The sequence below is a fragment of the Telopea speciosissima genome, chromosome 9 (genome assembly GCF_018873765.1).
Source record: "Telopea speciosissima isolate NSW1024214 ecotype Mountain lineage chromosome 9, Tspe_v1, whole genome shotgun sequence".
Lineage (NCBI taxonomy): Eukaryota > Viridiplantae > Streptophyta > Magnoliopsida > Proteales > Proteaceae > Telopea > Telopea speciosissima.
This window is the reverse complement of record NC_057924.1, coordinates 12,248,285-12,265,748: the sequence shown is the minus strand read 5'-3', so window position 1 is coordinate 12,265,748 and position 17,464 is coordinate 12,248,285. Positions and strand designations below refer to the sequence as shown.

The following is a 17,464-nucleotide window of genomic DNA, read 5'->3' as shown; positions in this document are numbered from 1 at the left end:
TAAGACACCTTGGAGGGTCCCAGATGATTGTAAACGTTCAAGAACAAGAGTCAAAGCTGGTCCGCGTAAATCCTTTAGATTCTTGGACACCTAGAATAGAAAAACAATTGAGAGGATGTTATATGACAGTACAAGGTCGAATATCCAAATACAAAAGAAGATTATACTTTTAGGGCCTAGACCCATACAGTTTCCGGTCCACAAACTCTCAAAATTTCACCCAGGCATGCTTCTGCTGCTTTCCGAACATCTGAAGATTTGTCCTAAATACAAAGGCAAATTACAGACAAAGTAAGTTAACCATAACTCCAAGTCTCTAACATCTGACTGAACTTGAGAAACTAAATCCAAAATATAATATTGACCGTCATAGCAGAGGCAGCTGGCTTCAGCAAGTTAATGGCATCACATGAATCACTTAGTCCAGAAAGTAGCTTGGTTAACCAATCAAAAAGATCCTTTCGCCCTTCCGCACCAAGCTTGGCCTCAGTGAATGCAGCTGTAATATATGGAACCTGGAGACCACCATAATTCCCATTATTCAATAGGCAAATAATATAAATACAAGGTACAGAGTTGTCAAGGCGTCCTCAGGCGCCGCCTAGGCGTCTATATGGATCCCTAGGGGCCTAGGCGGATCCCGCCATAGTGTAGGGCGCCTTGCACTGGTTTCAATGATATCGGACCAGGTTCTGGCACTTATTTATGCCAAATATCTGTATTTCATTTACTTAAGATATTATTCAGAAATAAGCAAATACCCCCTATTTGAATCCAATAAAAATAGTTACAAAATCAAATTCCAAAACGATAAAAAGTCAACCCCCAAGTTCAAGAACAAAAACTAGACTTTTGGCAGTAGGTGAAATTTTCAATTTTCTAATGCTTAGTTTTTTTTCAAATCTAAAAATTTCATAGATCTTAATATGGTAAAACATTGCTAAAAACCCAAAGTGCAGTAAAATATTCATTTGCTTTGCCATTTAAAAAAATATTTTCATTGAGAGTGATTTTGACAACATTCGCAGAAACCAATTAAGGTTTGACCGGAACATAACTCCTTCAATATAAATCAGATTTTAGCAAACTTGGATTTGTTGGAAAGATGGTTTTGTGTTCTACGTATAAAAAAAGTCTTATGTAAAAATAAAATCTTTTGATCAGTCAAACTTCTTAGAGAACAAAAACATTTCTATAAATCGAGAGTAATTTAATTACATATTGATAAGTTCATATTTTCTAAGAACAGTATAAATCAAATTTATGTTTTGATTGTTTCAAATCTTTCAATCGCTTGCTTCTTCAGTTCTACGGTCATCTAGTTCTATGTTGATTGTTGATGACTTTATGTGGCTTAATATTGATTTTTGATTAATTAATGTGACTTAATGTTGATTTTTGATGACTTGATATTGCTTAATATTGATTTTTTATGACTTGATGTGGTTTAATGTTGATTTTTTTAAATATAAGGTACATATTGTAGCATACTAAATAATGTTAGAAAAGAGGGGAAATAAAAAATAACACTTGGGCGCCTAGGCGGGCGCCTTGTCGCCAAAACGATTAGGCACCTCCAACACCTTAGGCCGCCTTGCCACCTTGACAACTATGCTAGGTATAAAAAAATTAAGCCTACCATCTTATCAAGATGAACAGCAGCAACCCAGGAATCCACTGTATTCAGAGTGCACTCTCTCATATGCTTTTTATTGTCACCAAGGCATTTCAAAACATCCGAAAGAATTCCCTGCAAAAATCCAAACTTTTCAAATTGTAATTAAAACTAAAATATGAAAGGGGGAAAAAAAAAAAGCAACAAAAAACATCAAACCAAGCACGGGTCCTTTGAGTCCACAAACCTTGCTTGCCTTCTCAACAGATGGACCCATAGCAGAAGCAACACCACCAAGAGTGGCTAAGGTTGCCATTATTAAATTTTTGTTGCTGTCATATAGACGGCCTCTAAGCGCAGCAAATAACTCCCCTGGCATACCACAGATAATTAACTAGAGATAAGTACACTGAACAAGTAAAAGTTCTGTCAACCACTAGCAAATGACTGCATGATACCAAAGTAAACAGATTAAATTAATGGTCTACCCGTTCCAGTTGGTTGAATGCGTTTGTTGGCTTCTTCCAAAATTTTATTGACCGATTCAATAGATTCCAAACGGACCTGGAAAATTGAATAACGTTCAAACCTATGGTTAACTAATAAGATCCTATCCGCTTACTGCACAAACAGATACCCACACACACACACACACACACAAGCACAACAAGAACCAACAAAAAAAAATGACATACAACAAGCTTCATAAGAATGCTTTGAGACACATACCTTCCAATCAGAACTACTCAAGTTCTTAAGTAGAGTAGGCGTGATTTTCCCACTAATATCCTCATGAGGCAGGCCACCCAATCCAACAGCAGACATAGACAAAGTAGAGTCCGATGCCTTAACAGTTTTTTTTGGAGCTGCTGACGCCCCCTGCAAAAAAATTCAACAAAATTAGCATTCCACGACCAGAAAATAAACAGAGATGTGGAGCCCAAAAACAAACCTCAAATGGATTTTTCTCATACTCGGCATCAAGTGTACTAAGAAGTGCAGGCTTGACATCCACAAGAAACCCTTTAATATCTATTAACAAGTAATAACAGAAATGTTAGCCACACGATGAAAATGGAAACTACCCAATATTTGATAGGAAAAACTAATATGAGCACCTGGACCAACAAACTTATGTAGTGCACCAATAAGCTTTATAGTTGCATTTCTAGTGGCAGCGGCACTCGACTGAAGACCTGTGTCCTTGCAGAAATCAATTAAATCCTGAAAAATAAGACAGGATTATACACATCTTCATATTAGCTACAAAGAGGAAGAAAAATGAATACGGAATAAACATAGCAGCATGGACAAAAATGAAACTGGAAAACACCTTAAGCTTTAAATGTGAAACGCCAAAATCCTCAACTGCAGAAACCATCCACAAAATGCCCTCACTAAGAACCTTGGGATTCTTGTGCTCTTTCATGATTTTGTAAAGCTACAATAAACAACTCTCTGAAGTTATTATTCAACAGAACAAGTTCCAAAAAAACAGATGGAAAATAAGCAAGAAACCCCCCAAAAAGGGAAAAAAAAACTACACACACACATATATATATATATATATATATAGAGAGAGAGAGAGAGAGAGTTGTATGTGTGTATTTAGAACACCGGGGTCAATTAGAAAACCAAAAATACTTACTCTTTCAAAAATAAATCCCGGACCCACTGCTTCAGAGAAAGTAGTCAAACACTTCATTGCATGAACACGGGTCTTAATATCAGCCACCCGTTCACTTATACCTGTAATTTAGGGATATTGGAAAAGCTACAACATCAGCTTATGCTTTAAAAGACACAGAATAGCCCTACACAAGCCCAGAAAATATAAAACATCGTAAAATTTAGCAACTGATGAGCAAACCAGGCCCCGAGCCAATAACTTGTTTCAAATGGGAGGCCAAAAATGCAGCATTGACCCACTAGTTTTGATTATTCAACAACACTCAAACGTCATCGATCGAACTGACCCGAATATGCAATTTTTCCCATTCTAACATATTTCATAAACGTAAATTTGGGACTGCAACTTGGTACAATTACTGTACAGCAGATTTCACAGAAAGCTTTAACATCCATGAAAAGCAATGCAATTCCATAACCATAATACTCACCTAGAAGGCATAGTACAGCACATCGTTTCGGAAATTTAATCACTGATGAGGCTATGTGAGTAATTACTTCAATAACCTGTTGTTGGACCTGCATCCATTGGGAGAAAAAAAATGATTGATCTACTGCAATTATAAAATTAGCTCCTGGAGATCTTGGTCCAGAACGGTTTAGCTTACCTGAACATTTTTCTCACCCCACCCAGGAATGACACATAATAAACGAATCAAAATCTCTGCAGACTGGTCAATCTCTTGAAGACCTTCTACCTGCTGCTTCAGAGAGACAATTGCTGCAACAGGAAATGAAGCTTAATAATGGCACTCCAAGAAACAATATAATTATTCACAGGTAATATATAAACTACACACAGAACAATCCATGTTCAACACTTCCTTCGTAACTCAAATCAATTCAAAGCTCAAATATAGAGTGAGATAGAGTGTGAGTGGCAGTTCAGTGCCTGAGCTGCCAAATTGTGCATCACACCTAATAATCTTCTGCCTTTAAAAAAAGGGATTGATCTAAATGAAAAACAATCTCTCTCCTCTATCCCTATAATAAAAATCCTATTAAGTACAGACACTGTTTGGTCCATCATACCAACAGCAACTTAAACTGAAGAGTAACGAGCACCAACAGTTAGGCAATGATAGAGGAATATAGTTCTCAAGGTGTCGCCTAAGCGTCCAGGCTCTTTCTTGGGTCCAAGGCTACAGCACGCCTTGCTGACACTTCATAAGTTTACGTTGATTTATATTTATTGCTTTATTTTTAATGATTATACTTATATTATATCCTATGCTTCGTTTGTTATAGGTTGATTTTCTCATATTAGGCCATTATTAGCATAATTATATCACATTGCATTGATATGGCTTCTATGTTGCATATAAACATAATTATATGACAGTCATTAATGCACTCCTAGGGCACCTAGGCAGCACCTTAGATGGGCATCTTGTCACCTAAGCTCCCCTCCAACGCCTTGGGTCGCCTAGTTGCCTTAACAAATATGTTGATGAATAAATCAAAAAAGGCAGAGAGAGAGCGCTCAACTGAAGAACAATCAGGATATACCATGCTAATTAAGCACAATTGCAAAATCATAATTAGAAAAAAAAAAAAAATTAGCTGAAGCGAATCACCCCAGAAAAAGGGGAAAAAAACTATCTGAAGATAAACTTGATTAGTGATTCAGCCAATTATTCAAGAGGTTTGCAAATTTTCTACTTTCTAGTAGGAAATTGAGTTCAGTTTTATACACATTGAGTTTTGTTTACTTAATTATCTGGTATGAGTCACCCTGCTAAGGAGTTTATTGCACATCAATTATTGAGTTCGAAGGCAGGTCAGTTCAATCTAGGCTGAGGTTAAGATTGAAATATCTGAAGGGTTGAGATTGCTTGCAGGGTTTCCCTACAATACAAATTTTATGCTAGTCATTGCTGAATCTTTCCATAGTCCTCTAATCTGACGAAAGCAGAGAGCTCTTGAACCTACCACTCAAACCCCGTCAATCAGCAGGGCTTTTTGACCAGGCGTATATTTCTTCCAACTTCATTTAGCGGGAGAAAGAGAGAATCTAGTCTAACGTCTAATTTTATTATTTCTTCAGGAATCTAGTCAATGGTCTGCTTCAAGAAGATTTGTATGGGAATGAATGAAGAAGACCAAAAAAGCAGAAAACAAGCTTTCCTTTCTTCTTCTTATCCTTCTTCTTTGTTGATGAGCTGATCATTTTACCAAGGTAATAACTGTAATCAAACAAATAAGCTAGACATAATAGGAAAATTAATGATTGGAAAAAAAGCCATATCAAGAGAACAACATAGACCTTCAAGCCTCTCTTTCCATACAGTGCTCTTCAGTTGAGATAGTGTATCTGCTTGTAGAAGGCAACCTAATCTGCTTTCAATCTCTTCAAGACTCATGTCTGCTGGCTGAGGACATAAAGAAAACCAAATGGCAATCAACAACTTAATATTTTGAAGGTCAAAATTAAGAACAGAATTACATGCCACTAGATGCAATTCAGCTCAAAGGGCAGCCCAACATAAAAGTAGCACTGAGTGGCTGGCCATTTACCTCAACATTTTCAGGTTCAACCAATCCCACGGCCTTTGACTGTCCAACACCATCAGCTTTCTTGCCAACACTTTGTTTAACTGCCCCACTTTTTTTAATGACCAGCTGATAAAATATTCAATTAGGTCAAAACAGGATTACAATAAGAACAATAGAATACAAAATAAATTTAGTTAAAAATAAAGGAAAATAAATAGCTCACAGCTGCCTGGACAGGTTTCTTCCCACTAAGCATGCTTGCAGCAGATTTTCTTGCAAATGAACTCTCAATGGCCTGCAAAAGGATAATATCAGTTTGAATGCAACTGCAACAAAGAAAATTCTTAGTTTCTGAAGACAAAGGTTGAAGAGACATTATGTAAAACACAAATTATGTTCAAAGATGATTCAAGAACTTCAACGATAAAGACGTAAGTAGAATTGAGCAAATCTCAAAAGATCAAATACAAACATCCAATGATTGATTACACATAATGATGATGAAGTGGAAAAATAGCAGAAGTGGACAAGGATAGAGACTTAATATTTTGTTCCTAAAAATAAACAACAAAAAGACCTCAACAGATCAAATAATTCAAACATTGGAGGGAGTAACCAGAATAGTGGAAGGGAGCTAGATGGCCCACCCTTTCTAAGCAGATTCTTTTTTAAACTTTCAAGCATAGTTATCAAGACGTCGCCCATGGTGTCCAGGCTCCTTGGACGCCTAGGCGAGTGCCTTGCCGCCATGGCGGTTTCGCCTTGGATTTTTAACCCTCTATAATGCCATGGTCGCCTTCTCGCCTTGATAACTATGCTCTCAAGGTGATGGGATTCAAAAGTCATTCGTTCGGTTTTTTTTTCTTTTTTTTTTGGGTAAATTACAATGCCACCCCCTAAGGTTTATATAAAATACAGAACGACCCCCTGTGTTTCTAAAATATACAACCAGACCCCCTACGTGGACGGTGAGTGAACGGTGTTAAATAATATATTTTAAATACCAACTTTGCCCTTCAATTAAAATAACCCTATTCTAATTTTTTATTTTTCTAACATAAAAAAGTGGGACCCACCACTATTTCTTCTTCTTCATCTTTCTTGTTCTTCTTCAACCACCACCGCTGCAACCTTCGTCCCACTCGACCAGATTCTCTTTCTCCTTCGATCCCTTCCACTTGAATTGGCACCATGTGAAAGCACCACTTGTGTGGCGTCGCCCCTGATCTTGAATCCCGAAACCAACACCCAGAGATCCCGAGAGTCCAAAAAGAAGAGGAAGAAGAAACCTTCGAATCCGAGCCAGAATCAGAACCAGACGAGACGGAAATCCCCTGCCGAACAACAGAGTTATTCCTCCAAGCTCATCAAAGCTCTGCGTCAAGTTCGCCGTAATCCTTCACCTTCACTAGCACCGGCATCTTCTTCTTCTTCTTCTTCTTCCACTTCTGATTCTCCTTGTCCAGTGGAATCTATCCCGCACAAGAGCCGTGCCTTGAGAGAAGCAGCAGACAGGGTCTTAGCCGTAGCAGCCAAGGGACGAACGAGATGGAGTCGAGCGATCCTGACAAACAGACTCAAATTGAAGTTCAAGAAGAAAAGGAAGCAGAGAGTAGCTATCCCCAACAACTGTAGATCCAAGAGACGAGGGGGGATTAGCATCCTTGCCTTGAAGAAAGACAAGAGATTGCCAACGGTTCAACGGAAGGTGCGTGTCCTCGGAAGCTTAGTTCCGGGATGCCGGAAACTCCCCTTCCCGGATCTTCTCGAGGAAGCCACAGATTACATAGCAGCCTTGGAGATGCAGGTCAGAGCCATGACCACCCTCACTCAACTGCTTTCCGTCGCCGGTGGCGCTGCACCCACCGCCGATCCTTCGAGTCTGGACTGCCTCAGTTCCACGCAGAGATGACAACCAGGAAAAAAAAAAAAGTTGCTCTTGCTCGCTTGTTTTTTAAAAAAATTTTCATTTGCCCATTATTCACTCTCATCATTCCATCGCCTTTAATTTTATATTCTTGTATTTTATTTGTATAATGGCTCTCTTGTTTTTTAGCTTTTTCTCCAACATTGTTTAAATGCTTTCCAGTTTCCACGTATTGGGGGTCTATGGACTCCTGGAGGGAGTAACGCTCACCGTTTTTGACGACCGGCTGGTTCTGGTGGGGCTAATGGGGGAACCTAAGGACTTGCACGGACTGGGGCTTTGGGAAGTGGATTATGACACCTACGAGTGAAGGCCGATCAGGGAAATGCCGCCGGAGATGGTGGAGAAGATGAGGAACGGAAACTCACCTTTAATCTGAACCTGCAGAGTTGAATTCATCATCAGGGAGGGTGGGGTGGGGTGTTGTTAGGTTGCAGGGGGGTAGGGCGGGTGGGATTGAGTTGCAACAGGTGGTGGGGGCCAGTGGGGTTGCAGAGAAGAAGAAGAAGAAGAAGAAGGAGGAGGAGGAGGAGGAGGAGGAGGAGGAGGGATGGTGGGTCCCATTAAGTTTGTTTCAAGAGTAAAATTAGTAAAAAGGAAAAAATTGAGAATTAGGGGTATATTAGTCATTTTAAATCATGAATTACCAACACAGTACCACTTAACGGGAATGATATAACAGAGAGGGGCTGTCTGTAACAACTAACCAAACCTCAAGGGGTGTGGCTGTATAATTTAGAAGCACAGGGGATCGCTCTGTATTTAATACAAACCTCAGGGGGTGGCAGTGTAATTTTCCCTTTTTTTTTTATTTTGTGTGTATGGTGATGGTGGGGAGGGAGGATATTCCATTGGTTTAGATTGGTTAACCCATAATAAGACATAATGCTTTGTTTCGTCAAATGTGAAGCTTGACGAACTAGATTTCTTCTCGAACAGCTCAGCATTTTCTAATTGGTTCTCTTACCTTTCCCCCAACCCACCCCCCAGCAATTCGCTGTTGCCTTTCTACAGTAAAACACAATCTAATAACCATATCGCTAAACCATTAATCCTAATACATCTTCAACGAACATTTACTAATCTTAAATGTACCTGCCAAACTTACCTTTCTTCAAGAAAACCAGAACTCCTGAAACCATCAGCACACCCAACCCTCCAGAAACTTGCTGATAAATAATCCCTAGTTTATGAAACCATACCCAAAATCTACCATTTTTTCAGCTCTTCTTCCAAACCATAAATTTTTTGTCTCTGGTTAGTTCAACAACAAAAACTTCACCTTTTTTCTGAAATGATATTCTATAAACAAAACCTTCAAATCACCACCTAAATAGGAATTCCCTAAACTAATATGTTCTGAGTTTATCATTCAATGTGACAAGTTAATTTTTATAAAAAAAATGTCAAGAACCAAATATACTACTACAGAAGTGTAGACAGTGTTTGGTCTGCGAAATAATAAACTGAGAGGAAAACATCAAGAAGCAAACAATACAAACTTTTACATTGACAATACCAATCCGGACTAAGAGAGGTCTATGTTAAGCCAAATCTGGAACATTAAATCAATCAGAAAATACAAAATCAACCCACCATAGACGATGAGACGCTCCCACTCGAAATCGGAGCAGCAGCTGGTGTTTTACAAAATAAACTTGTAAGGACATTAAAGTAAAAAAAAAAAAGAGTAACAAAATAAAGAAGTAAACATATAGAAGGATTCTCTACAGCAAAAGCAGTACAAAACAGGGGGAAAGCATATTCGAACCTGAGCCCGTACTTGGAAGCACGCCATCACTAGAACTCCCAATCATGTCTGCTAATTTTTTCTTTCTCACCTCATCAAGTTTCTCCAGGGATTTTTCTAAGGGTCTCATACCAACTAACTGTCCAATGCATTAAAGTACAAAGAAGGAAATTGGAACTAGTTATCTCTAAAGCAACAAAAGAAACATTCATAGTTGTCAAGGCGTCGACTAGGCACCACCTAGGCAGAATTTTGGGGACCTAGGCGACTGCCGCCTTAGTGTTATTGACCCTTATTTATGTCAAATATCATTTAAGTAATATTTCATTTACTTAAGATATTATTCATAAATAAGCAAATACCCCCTATTTCAACCCAATAAAAATAGTTAAAAAATAAAATTCCAAAAGGATAAAAAGTCAACCCTCCAGTTCAAGAACAAAAACTGGATTTTTGGCAGCAGATGAATTTTTAACTTTGAAATGCGGGAGTTTTTTTCAAATCTAAAAATTCTATAATCTTAATATGGTAAAACATTGCTAAAAACCAAAAGTACAGTAAAATAATCATTTGTTTGATATATAAAAAAAAAATATTTTCATTCAGAACGATTTTGACAATATTCGCGCACATCAAAAAAGGTTTGACCGGAACATAACTCCTTCAATATAAATTAGATTTAAGCAACCTTGGATTTGTTGGAAAGCTGTTTTTGTGTTCTACTTAATACAAAAGGTCTCATGTAAAAAAAAAAATCATATGACCAGTCAAACTTCTTAGAGAACAAAAACATTTCTCTAAATTGAGAGCAGTTTAATTATTTATAGATATGATCATATTTTCTAAGAACAGTATAAACCAAATGTGAAACTAGTTATACCAGGACAATGACCAATTCCAAGAACAGTACGATCCAAATGTATGTTTTGATTGTTTTAAACTTCCAATAGCTTACTTCTTCAGCTCTACTGTCTTCTAGTTCTATGTTGATTGTTTATGACTTGATGTGGCTTAATATTGACTTTTTATGACTTGGGACTTAATGTTGATTTTTTATGCTTGATGTGGCTTAATGTTGATTTTTTATGATATAAGGTATATATTGTAGCATACTAAATAATGTTAGAAAAAAGGGGAAATACAAAATAACACTTGGGCGCCTTGGTCGCCTAGACGTTGCCTAGGCAGTCGCCTTCTTGCCTAATCACTTAGGCAACCCTCCACGCCCTTGGGTCGCCTTGCCGCCTTGATAACTATGGAAAAATTTAAAGGGAGAGGGAAAATAATATTCACTTCACACAGGACTGCAGGAGAACTACCTTAGCAATCGCTGCCAAAACAGAAAATGAGGCATCCCTCACATCTGGGGTTCCGTCATTCAGGCACTACATGATCAAAAAATACTTAAGAAGTTAACTATGATAATTGAACCAAACAAATAAAGCAGAAATTACCAGAAGAAAAATTAAACTGATAAGGATCTAAAAAAAATGTGGGGGTAAAGGCTTCTCTAACCTCCATACATAAGGGGACATAATCCTTATGCAACTTAAGAACAACAGCTTTATTGCTCGTCTCAATACAAAAAGTGACCCAGTTCAAAGTTAAAGAGCGAACAAGAGGAACTTTATTTTTTACTGCAGTTCTAACATCTGCAATAGCAAGTACAGCAGGTAAGTGAACAAACGATAAACTCAAAAACTATATCCTATTAGGTAAGTGAACAAACGATAAACTCAAAAACTATATCCTATTACAGCTAAATAAAGAACGAAAAAATTAAATCAACAATACTTATTTTGTATCCTAAAAAAATTCCATAAGCAACGAGTTCAATTACCACGAAAGAATAGAAATTTTCTACATTAAACAGAAATCTAATACTTTTTCTGTGTTTCAAATTTCTTGGAAACATTTTCAAGCAAAATATCCCAGAATAAAACTGCTCTTCAGTTATCCTCCAAGAATAGAAAAGCAATGCTGAGAAGAGATAGATTACATAGAGTCTCACTATGACTTCTAAGCATCATAAGAGGGCTAAAAATCTCCATCCTCAGAAAGAACATCTCACGGCACACTTCATTAATTAAATCAAAAAGTCGAGTATCTAACTGCTCCTTACTATTTTTGTGCTTTTTCTTCTATTGGGACCCTATCCTAAGGAGGTCGACTGTGGGCTCCATACAAAATCCAGCCACTTTCTGAAATGCCAGCTTGATTAGAACACCTCAAATTTTCTGCCTCATATCAACTAGATAACTACAGAAAAAAAATTTCTCATCTCATCATGAGCATCCATTCCTTTGCAATTAAAAGATAAAAAAATCCCTCATCTCATCATGACCATCCATTTCTTAATTGCAACGGATGAAATCTTCAGAAAATATGCCACTTGCAATTAATTGTGGCCCTTGTGGCTCATGGAAAGATTTAAAAAATAAATTGTGATGAACAACCTTCACCCAGATTTGTGGAGACCATAGTCCGAAGATTATATCTGTTGGAAGGAGATATATTTTGGCAATTGAGAAATCCGAAGCTTTCATCCTATGAAACCATTTCAGTCCACAGTATAAGAGGATTCACAATATTGTTTTATCTCTATACTTATTCGGTCAGTCCAATCTTTCCCCTCCTACAAATGTAAAATAAATAACAACAGAAAAGACAGAGACATGGCATGATAACAAGGCACCACCATTAAGGAAAGGGGTATTGAAATGCACACGTATTATAACCTCATCTAAAGGGGTAACAGTGTATATCATACATAAAACTAATGAGCAAAATGGAACAAAAATTCATAACAGAACAGCAATATTTTGTTACCCATGGAGATAAAGCATACAGTTGGTCACACCACTAATGATATCATTTTCCAACTACATTGAAAGAGGAAAACATGCCTTCTACGACATCAGCAAGGGTTAAGCAGCCAGCCTTGTGCATTGCCTGTAGCGTTTGAGTAAGTGCATCTGTAAGGGTCGGTTTCTTCTCTTTCAATTTTTCCTATTCAAGAAAAAATATATATTTTAAGTCCAACAAACACAATTCCAAGAGCATGTATGCTTTAAGGTAAAGCCAAATGTTCTAAATATTCAAAACACAAGGATCACAAAATACATCTCTGGTAGGAAGTTGATTCAGTGAACACAATATAATGGCACAGAACATCAAAGTATCAAGATAAAGAGAAAATAAAGGAATATATAATGGTCAAATAGACTCGAGGATGATACATAACCAACCCTTGTTACATTTGGTATGTTGGTTATCCCCTATTTTAAAGATTGAAGTAATAGTAGAAACAATAAGACAGATGACCAAATAAGTACTCAAGAGGGTTGGGACAAAAGATGCAGTTGATTGCAGATGACTATATCATGGAACGACAATCACAATTTCCAAGACACAAATTATTCCAGTCTCCAAGATGCAAAGGATTCCAGTTATCTCACTACTTAAAGAAATAAGAAGCAGTGACATATACAACAACAGACAACCATGTTCCCCAAATTGTGTGCTTCAATGAACTCACAAGTAAAACTGGCAAAATGAAGCGTGAACTCCCAGAAAAATGAGTCCTGAGACCCCTAGCTAGATTCCCAATAGCTTGGATTGCCTCCACTGCAACAGCTATGTTCACATCTGTTATAAGCTGCAAGCAGGAAAGAATTACTTGTAAATTCTCTGTACAGATAACATAACATGAAAAATTAAGATACATGATATCAAACATAGAAGGGAACAAATGAAACATGGGGATTCGAGCATCAGTTTCACACCTACATAAAAGTGATTGTTAGAGGTAGCAACAGGGCCAGGCAGGTATGGCATGTTGAGCTAGGGTGCATAGGGGCTAATTTGCATAAATAACAAATCAGCTTAATTTATATTTTAATATACATCAATTTACTCCACTAAAATATGTGTTATCTGCCCACTAGAAAATCTGGGCAAGCTCAGGCTACAATGGTAATACTAGCCAATGGGGTTCCATGAACTATGCCCTAGCCCAGCCCATTTAAGTAATATGGCTAACAGGTCAAACCCAATAACAGCCTTTTAATTAAACGGGCCACGTCCAGGAGGTTAAGCAGGCCCAGTGAGATAATTCATCATTGCCATCTCAGGCATTATAGAAGCAACTTCTGGAAACTTGATAAGAAAACACATTGGCGTAGAGGTTATGACAATCTTGAAATACATATTATCATTAATATTTCTATGAAAGTAAACAGAAATATGTTCAAAAGAAGAGCAAATGGGATAAAGGATAATCCAAATGAAAACTAATATTACACTTAAGTGTTCTAAGTGGCCAGATTAGCATTGCACCCGCCATACATCCAGCTCATACACCAAACACCAATTCCATAAAAACACAAAGCACTAAAAAGAATCATACAATACAATCAGAAGGTAAAATGGAAGAAGAAATAAGTAGTGAATGAAATTTAATTTCGATATACAAGTCAATATAAAGGTAAATAGAAATGTAAAGAAACAGATAAAGGACACAAGATGAGAGGAAAAACGTATCGAACCAGAAAAAGAAAACCATATAATGTACTTTCTTTGATAGGATGACCTAACCATACAATGGTATTGAGAAATGCCATAAACAGATTTTACTAACATATTGGGTATAGTTGTTATGGGTAAAAGAGAATTTAGAAGACCTTCTTAAGCATCCGACAGACTTCAGTGAAATCACCAGGAGCTATTCTTTTTGTTGACGCAAGTTTTGTAAGCTCTGCAACAGCCTCCTTCCTCTCAGCCCATTTGGCAGCTTTCTAGAATCATTAAAAGAAGACACTCAGCCAATCAACATAAGAAAACTCAACCACGCATGATATAATGTGAGATAGCAGTAACAAATAAAATGAATATGAAGTAGTATACATCAAGATGTAACACAAGACATAGAACACTGACCACTCCATCCCAAAAGCCTGATTTCTCCAATGGGGTCAAAATATCGACTGGATCAACGAGTTCATACTCATCTATTTCCCGAGGAACTGACCAACATCATATTTATATTAGTTTGCTTCAGTCAAGCTGATAAAAAAAAATAACATTACTCAATGGCATTTATGAAACTGAATTATTCACAGAGTGCCTTACCATCAGCTGCAGATTCTTCAGATGGGCCAGGTCCCACGACTTGAGGTGTAGTCTCCGGCTCTAGTTCCTTGTCTTGTTCAGATCTGCACTAAAATCAACTTGTTAAGCCTATTAGACAACATGGTTGAGCCTCTGAAGTCCTAAATACAATCCAAGAAAAAGATCTGCTATATTGGTTACAATTCTTAAGCTGCGTTTGTTCACAAAAAGGGACAGAAGAAAAGAAAATTTCATGCATGGGTCATTTATGAAATGCTTCCTATACAGCCCTAATAAACACCACATGGCAGGTCTTAAGTGGCCCAACATTTGTGCATAGATTGGTCCCCTGCCCAACTGTCAAGATTCAATTCAAACAGAGTTGGCCATGTGACAAAATAAAGCTTTGAAAATGCACTAAGAAAATGAAACTTTGGGGAAAAAATGGTTGAAAACAAATGGACATCTGAAAAATACAAAAGATAATGCCAAGGATGGCATGGCATTGAATTTGAGACATGAGCAATCCAAACCATGACATATCAATCAACAGTCAGATTTGCCATGCTGCCTACACCATCCTTCCACATGGCACATTGGGCAAATCATACAGGAAACCTTCTATATTGACCATTTGGGTTATTTAAAGAACCATTTCCCAAAGAATAGAATAGCCTGTAAAACAATTTTACATGGTCTGACTGTCGAGGAAACCTAATGCAAACTCGAACTCGAACCAGGGAAAAACCAGTGGGAAATTGATTGCAGCAGGATCAATAAAATAAGGGAGAACAAAATTGAATCTGAATTTTTTTTTATTTCTCTTTTCTGTTTACATATGAAAGAACATAAAAGGGTATGGAAGAAGAAAGAGATATGGAAGGGGGATAAAGGACTCTCAGTCCAAGGTCTCTCACGCCACTGCCTCTCACAGCTTCAAGTCATAGCTCTCTATTTTATTCAATCTTCAACCGTTGGAGGCCTCTAAGGGCATTAAATTATATAGACTCAAGGGTTGAGCCCAAAAGACAAAGTGTTTGCTACCAAGTAGCTTACAACCAAAATAGAAACTTCCGATAAATCTAGCTGTCATACATCAAAATAGTAACAAACAGAAATTAGAAACTACCTAAAGGAAATAAAATATACTTTCTAAAACTGAAAATAGAAACTAAACTATGACAGCATTAGAATAGAATCTTTCTCCACTTGATGGGCCCACAAGATCTTCTAAAAAACATCCCCATACAAGGTAAATATGGACTGTGACATTGTTCACATGAACAGTACCCTGAACAGAGTTTTGGTCTTTTTTCTACATATTTCGATCTGTTAGAATTTTGGAGTTTTTTTCTTATTAGTTCAAGCTGGAGCTTTTTTTGGTATATGTATAATCCAACTTGAGGGGGAGTGTTGGAATATGTAATCCAGAATACCATGGGGGTATTCTGGTCCTTTTGGGCTTGCTTAGTTATTAAGTTATTAGAATTAGACTGTTGCTCTTATTGAGTCAGCTAGTTAAGGGTATTTTAGTCCTACTTGTAATTTTCTCTCTATTATAAATAGAGGGCCCTATCAATGAAATACTAAGCTATTCTATTCTCTTATTCTTTCTTTCTAACTCACGGTTCTGCTAACACGATCTACATCAAAGCCAATAAGAAAAAAACGTAGACAATTTTTTTAGACAAATGTATTTTAGTCATTCACGTTTTTCTAATTTCAAAAGGAGAAAACAGGGGTGATGCAGCTCCAAGTAGGAAGAAGAAGAAGTCCTGAACTTGGGGCTTAATTAGGGAGCCATAGATTAGGTTTATTTGCTAGTATTCTCCATACTTAGTTTAATTTTCTGTTTTTAGGTTGAGCCGGTTTAGAATTGGTTGTATCCAATTGGTCCAAGTGGTCCAATTTAAGTTATTTAGCTAGTTAGTTCTTAGCTTAAGTTAGTAGGGGTATCTTGGTCATTTTCTGTTTTAATTAATTAGTTTAGATTTAAACCTCTCCCTTCCACGATTTTGTGAAGGAGAAGTAATTAGGTTGTATTAGGATTTGGCATAAAGCCATATTATAAATAAAGTAAATCGTGGAGACTCCCCCACAATTGAATTTTTGAAAAAAGACTGATTTGTTGGCTGCCGATTGCTGCTGCTGCTGCTCCTTTGGAGTGTTGCCTTGTGGATCTATCAAGGAAGAAGGACAGGTGGATCTCCCGTGACTCCTTATGCCGTGACGGCTGGGAGGTTCTCTCTCTGAAGGTGGCTCTATCCTTCAACCCTTGTCAGACTTGCTGCCGGTGGAGATCTGCTCTACATTTGAAGTTTAATTTTCTGTTCCATCCATTCTTCTTCCCCCCATTCAATCCCTCTTATTTTCTGTCTGAATTTTTAGAACCCTAGATCATCTAAGCCCTATCCAGCAACAACCCCTAATCAGAATCTTACCAAATTCTGATCACAGCTTCCCCTCCATCAGTCCTACACTCGAATTGAACTGTTGTCCCAAATTCTCACTCAAAACCCTAGTTCTATAAAACCCTATTAACACCCCAGACCCTAGAATCCTGATCTCATACTTCCAGCCATTCAAATCCAAGCCTCTTTCACTCGAACCTCCCTCCTACACATCTGAACACTCAACCTAATGTAGTCCTAGGTAGGAGTAATCCCACTAGGAGCCAGGGTAATAGGATCACTTAACAAGGCTGGCTGATTGGGACAGCTTAGGCTAATTAGGGCAGAATTAGGGTTATGGTTAGGGTTTCGAGCTAGGGTTTTATTTGGTAATGATGTGCAGATTTTTAGGAGTCTATTAATGTAAGTTTGGTTTGATTTGGATGAAGTTGGAAATCTAGGGTTTTGGGTAGGATGCTTTATGAAAA

At 37.5% G+C, this 17,464-nt stretch overlaps 2 protein-coding genes across 9 annotated transcripts in view; one reads left to right on the top strand and one right to left on the bottom strand.

The window, feature by feature from the left end:
- The window catches only part of LOC122639766 (protein MOR1), a 68,415-nt gene that overhangs the window by 38,173 nt on the left and 12,778 nt on the right, over positions 1-17,464 (bottom strand). For 4 of the 8 annotated variants that reach the window (XM_043832716.1, XM_043832710.1, XM_043832714.1 and 1 more), the window contains exons 7-31: positions 14,608-14,690; positions 14,416-14,501; positions 14,160-14,273; positions 13,016-13,135; positions 12,384-12,486; positions 10,993-11,129; positions 10,797-10,862; positions 9,499-9,616; positions 9,324-9,367; positions 6,024-6,095; positions 5,822-5,926; positions 5,571-5,676; positions 3,913-4,025; positions 3,736-3,823; positions 3,264-3,364; positions 2,949-3,056; positions 2,734-2,839; positions 2,568-2,647; positions 2,345-2,497; positions 2,104-2,179; positions 1,863-1,987; positions 1,640-1,750; positions 366-515; positions 189-263; positions 9-90 (exon numbers count right to left, since the gene is read on the bottom strand). In XM_043832716.1, the coding sequence (XP_043688651.1) occupies positions 9-90; positions 189-263; positions 366-515; positions 1,640-1,750; positions 1,863-1,987; positions 2,104-2,179; positions 2,345-2,497; positions 2,568-2,647; positions 2,734-2,839; positions 2,949-3,056; positions 3,264-3,364; positions 3,736-3,823; positions 3,913-4,025; positions 5,571-5,676; positions 5,822-5,926; positions 6,024-6,095; positions 9,324-9,367; positions 9,499-9,616; positions 10,797-10,862; positions 10,993-11,129; positions 12,384-12,486; positions 13,016-13,135; positions 14,160-14,273; positions 14,416-14,501; positions 14,608-14,690 (2,522 nt within the window). The remainder of the gene's footprint in view (positions 1-8; positions 91-188; positions 264-365; positions 516-1,639; positions 1,751-1,862; positions 1,988-2,103; positions 2,180-2,344; positions 2,498-2,567; positions 2,648-2,733; positions 2,840-2,948; positions 3,057-3,263; positions 3,365-3,735; positions 3,824-3,912; positions 4,026-5,570; positions 5,677-5,821; positions 5,927-6,023; positions 6,096-9,323; positions 9,368-9,498; positions 9,617-10,796; positions 10,863-10,992; positions 11,130-12,383; positions 12,487-13,015; positions 13,136-14,159; positions 14,274-14,415; positions 14,502-14,607; positions 14,691-17,464) is intronic. The other 4 variants (XM_043832711.1, XM_043832715.1, XM_043832712.1 and 1 more) reach the window with 3 other exon arrangements.
- LOC122640154 (transcription factor bHLH148-like) lies at positions 6,194-7,717 on the top strand. Its single transcript, XM_043833309.1, has 2 exons — positions 6,194-6,231; positions 7,001-7,717. The coding sequence occupies exons 1-2, from the start codon at positions 6,194-6,196 to the stop codon at positions 7,710-7,712; spliced, it is 750 nt and encodes a 249-aa protein (XP_043689244.1). The 3' UTR covers positions 7,713-7,717.

Coding starts and splice junctions, on each gene's coding strand:
- LOC122640154 (XM_043833309.1), top strand. CDS start 6,194: ATGTTCAAAGATGATTCAAGAACTTCAACGATAAAGAC. Junction 6,232..7,000: donor AGAACTTCAACGATAAAGAC/GTAAGTAGAATT, acceptor ACCATGTGAAAG/CACCACTTGTGTGGCGTCGC.